The 5,000-nt window shown below is 45.0% G+C and overlaps 1 protein-coding gene across 5 annotated transcripts in view; it reads right to left on the bottom strand.

The window, feature by feature from the left end:
* The window catches only part of neto1l (neuropilin (NRP) and tolloid (TLL)-like 1, like), a 56,208-nt gene that overhangs the window by 13,569 nt on the left and 37,639 nt on the right, over nucleotides 1–5,000 (bottom strand). For all 5 annotated transcript variants that reach the window (XM_084033869.1, XM_084033868.1, XM_084033872.1 and 2 more), the window contains 2 exons: nucleotides 1,668–1,750; nucleotides 543–688 (listed from right to left, as the gene is read on the bottom strand). In XM_084033869.1, coding sequence (XP_083889995.1) covers nucleotides 543–688; nucleotides 1,668–1,750 — 229 coding nt within the window. The remainder of the gene's footprint in view (nucleotides 1–542; nucleotides 689–1,667; nucleotides 1,751–5,000) is intronic.

Genomic DNA, 5,000 nt, shown 5'->3' with positions numbered 1-5,000 from the left:
TGCAGACATTTCCCTCCAGAGATACGTTTGAGAACATATTAACTGTATTTGAATCGTGGTATAATACTTATTTTGGGGGGCAGATTAGAAAAAAACTGTAGGAAATAAAGAAAACGGAGCCGAGAGCACAGAGGATGACCTCTGTGACCTCTGTCAAACCACCAGCTCCATCAATGTGAATGAGGAAGAGTCAGTGTATTTCTTTGCCTCTCTCTCTCATCTCTTAAGAACAGTGTTTGAGCTAAAAAACCCACTAATATTCTATGATATTCACAATAACCCACAGGCCATATGTTCCCATAATGGACATCACACTCCTTGCTTGCTGCTGTTTGAACGGCCATAAAAGGGAAATGGAAACCTCTGACAGCACCTTTCTCCTATTAACAGCAAGTAATAGAAGCGGCCATAAACGTGGTCACTCCTTTAATGTCGACCAGACCTGTTTTATTTGGCATCAGCGGAGCGGCGGTCTGATTCAGAAAGCTAACGGCCTCCTCCTCGGCCCGGAGGGAACATGTGTATGAGAGTGGATGTCTTACGCTCTTGGAAGGTGGTGAAGAGGATGCGGAAGCGGCTCTTGCGGCTGGCCTCGTCGGCCCACATGCGGACGACGCCCAGCGTGGAGACCAGCATGATGTCGTTGGCCACCGTGGAGCAGAACTTGCTCTTCAGGTCCTCCACCGAGCTGAGACGGGAGATAACACGGGTTTATCAGCGAGCATCACTGAGCTCCAGATCTCCATAATCCATATGAGTTAGTCCTAACAGTCGCGCTTGTTCAAATTAATCTACGGCCCGTTATCGTGTGATTACATCTCCATATCTCAAGATAACAGTATGTTGGGGAGCTTGAATCCCTTTTTCTTTTAAAGTGTATTGTAGTTAATGATTCAATTACTTCCTTATCTCAAGATGTTAAATGTTGTTTTCTTTGATCGTGTTATTAATATCTCATGATACTGAGATAAAAAGAAGTTACAGTTGGGTATAATATAGCTGTCTGGCTGCTTTATTATTAAAAGAATAGTTTGCAGACAGTTAGCTTAGCTTAGCATAAGCACTAGAAACAGGAGGAAACAGCCAGTCTGCTGACTAATGTTATAACTTGTTAGTTTAATCCGTAAACAAACGTGTAAATAAAAGCATCTTGTGGTTTAAGTGGGTTTATATGACTATTTCTTGGCTGCAGTGACTTCCTGGAGTTTACACTGGTTGCCTAGCAACCTCATGGTGATGAAAAGACCCCCTATATCCAGTCTTTGTCTGGCTACATACAGTATCTACTACAAAGAAATGAGAGTGGTATCAATATTTTTATGCTACAAGAGAAGCATAATAACAATAAGCATATTTTTATATCATCATAGTTTTTGGACTATTCCTTTAATTGAATCTGCTACAATATGATTTATCAATGATCTTTGAGCCTCCAGTTCTCAGTGTGCTAATCATAAAGTCATACAGGGTTAATTGGACACGGAGACACTCGGGCACGAGGAACCGTATCTATTAATTTCTTCTCACGACATAATTAAATATTTAAATCGTCACAAGAAAAAAAAAATCATTGTCATCTCAAGATGCGGAGATGATTAAGTCACGATCACAAGAAAAACGCTTTAAAATGAAATGAAATTCACGATGAGACGGTGAAGACGTCCTACCTGCCGCCGTCGTACACCGCCACGAAGTTGCGCTTGCATTCGTTGGAGTTGGCCATCTCGTAGTCGAGGAAACGCAGGTAGATCTGCAGAGAGGAGGGAGAACGGGACGTTTAGAAGACAGAGGGAAGATTTCAAACAGCCTGCATCGTCCCTCGTTCTCCCGGAGCCTGATGCAGCAGCTCTGTAATGAAATTAGACCGACGGACTGCAGCTTGTACAAAGTCATTACATGTGCATATGAAATGAGGAATCAGAGAGTCTATTAGCTTTGGACTCATTATCCCATATCTGTTGAGATAAGGGCGTTACACACAACCAACAACCTTGTTAAACTTTAACGAGACCTTGGACGTTTTGCCACGAGGCTCCGGGATGTTGGCGAGAGGAAAATGTCATCCTTTTTTAGACCCACGCTCTTCAAACATGAACAGTAGAACCAAAGATTTATGGACTACTTTATCGCCCGTGTTGAGTGAAACATCCACCTTGCTTCCCACCTTGACTCTTCACAACAGCCAGGTGAGACGGACCCTTAATGCCTCCACGTTATCATCCGTCACTCATTCATCAGGCCCACAAATGGCCGCCCAATCACAGCCGGTGGTTCTGGTCGGCCGGGCAACGGCGCCCGGCGTGATTACGGGTTAATGAGCGGACCGCTACCCGAACTGTGACAAGAGGAATGGGAAGAACGGAAAAGCCACGGATAATAGACCATGGGATGTCAACTCGGCTTCAACGACATGACGAGTGAAATGGAACGCCCCCCCCTTGGATTTTATATCCATGTCAATAATCTTCCATCTAATAAAAACGTGTCATATTCAGCCACTCGGGCCTTTTGTCACAAGAATGGGGGCGTTTTGTTGTTTCCAATGCTGCGACACCCGGAGATAATGGAATAAATAAAATACGGCTCGGGCGTCACGGCTGACGATGGATGTTTATGAGCATGTATATATATATTAGAGTATTTGCCTGTTCTAAAATGAATAGCTTAATCCCTGCAGGAAGATGCTCTGTTTCCTAGTTGGAGTCTCTCCAATATTGCATGAATCTCCAGCACGGTGTCTTTTAAATCCAAATATTAAGCTGATGGGTATAAATTTGCGGTTTCTGGACAGGGTGGGTGAACACGGAGAGACCTCGTGATCAGGTCAGGGATCTGAGAGGAATGTCACTTTTCAGAATTATGAGGATTTATTTTTTTACAACTGACAGCGATAACTTCCACGATGAAACAGTAAAGGCAAAAAATGACTTGTTCCGGGTGAATGATGTTTAAAAGGTGGCTTGGTGCCACGCGGCGCGTTGCCAAAGAAGTCTGTTTTTTATGTGTTATTGTTGAGGTTATAGTCAAGGTTAAGGTTGGAGAGGCCAGTAATGGTGCACAAGTACCCATAAGCGTGTTAATTGGGTCGCTTGGCCCGCATTATTCCATCGTCAGCTCGTCGCAGCCAAATTAGACACGAGGTTTGTCACCCGCAGCACCGAGGGCCGTTAATGCAGCCGCCTGTAACCAATAACAGCTGATTCAATCAGCGGAGACTAATTACAAAGAGAAAAACATCGGGGATCAACTTTTTCTGGAGACTTTATCTGGAGGCAACGGCTGATCAAAGAGACAAACCCCGGGTCCCCTACCGGGGTCTACCACACCAGACAGGACCCGGGTCTACCACACCAGTCAGAACCCCAGGTGCTACCGGTGGTAATCAGAGCAGTCGGGTTGAAACCCTCAAACTGGGTCCGTGGCTCCAGCAGAGTCGAGGATCCACATCCCAGATCTCAGAATCCCCCACTCACCAAAAGGTACCTAAATGTTGTAAGAAGAGGTTTTTCGACCACTCCTGTTGCTGAACTGCCTCTAACTGGCCGATGATGAAGAAAAATCAGACTGCAGATGGCATCACAAAAGCCGAATGACAGCAATGGATATGCAGCCAGATACAATCATCAATTTGTAAGGCGAGAGATTGGCTCCGTCGGGAATACAGGCCTCCTCCGCATCGATCCTGTAGCGCCCAATAACGACGCCGAATCCATCACCGGCCGGATAATATGTTCTCATTTGGGCTAAAAAGGGGCGTACGTGCTTGTTCATTACAGTCCCAATGAATGTCCATATTTCGGCCATTATCTCCATGAAAAAAGGGGACGCAGGTGTCCAATCCAAAAAACAGACAAGACTCAAATTATAGTCCGTTAGTGAAAATATTCCTGTAGGACTAACGTCTGAATCCGGACTGCTGCTGTCAGAAACAGAGGTACCCAGAAGCAGAAATGATAGTATAAGCATGTCGGTATAATTGTTTTTTGTTTTTATGGTTGTTTCTGCAACGATCGATCCATAGGGAGGAATTAAAATGACACACGTCGTTGTAAAGCAATCACATTATGGCGTTAAAACTTGGTGCAGTGCTGTCACTTCTGGCAACAACACATGGTCGTTATTGCTTACTTTGCAGGTATATCTCCCCCCCGTCTTTACCTCCCATCTGCCATCTCTCCCCCTAAACTTCCTCCCTTATACATTTAGGTCTTTAATAAAATGCATTATTAAGCGTATCATCCCCCCTCCACATTCTCCCCATTCCCATTCTCTCCGGAGCGCTCCGGTGCAGTCTAATTAGAGCCTCCGGTATAGGATGTCATTATCTCTCCGCTGTTTCTGGCACACTGGGTACAGTGCAGCACTGTATCAGCAGAGTGGAATGAAAGCACACATCCCCCTGCATCCGTTTTTTCTCTGCAGTCACATGTGTGTTTTCTTAACAAAGACAGTACGGCTTTCATAGATTTCATGTGTAATTGAGTGCGAGCGCTGGCGGCGGCGGCGGCGGATGTCGGGGAGCTTTTCAGGACCAGAAGACAGATCTGCGCTTAAAAGTCTTATTTGCCGCCTTGTCCATCAGTGCCAATGACTGTCAGCCTTTGGGCCCGACTCGCCTTGTGAGACTCTTCCTGCAGGGCGAGATATGACACTGATTCAGACCGAGGAAAATACATCGTACTGCCAGGCTCCATCACTCTGGTGGGTCTTAAACGCACGTACACGGACGTTAGTCTAAAAGACGGATGCATGGATGCACCATAGGAAAAAAGACCCCAAAAAAGTTTAAAAAGTGGCAAATTTCATTACGATACTAAAAAGCGGAATTTAACTTCCACATGAATACGCATTTATTTTATAACACTTGTCATAGCTGATACATAAACAAGTTGCTTGGTTCTACTAACACCGGATGTTTGCCGTTGCTATGACAACAAGTGAAAGCTACCACTAGTATCTTAGCCCAACCGCCCCGATCAATAAACATAAGATGACAGTTT

Source organism: Eutrigla gurnardus, assembly GCF_963514095.1.
Source record: "Eutrigla gurnardus genome assembly, chromosome: 18".
NCBI classification, from domain to species: Eukaryota; Metazoa; Chordata; class Actinopteri; order Perciformes; family Triglidae; genus Eutrigla; species Eutrigla gurnardus.
The sequence above is the reverse complement of the archived record's forward strand: the minus strand, read 5'-3'. Positions and strand labels throughout refer to the sequence as shown.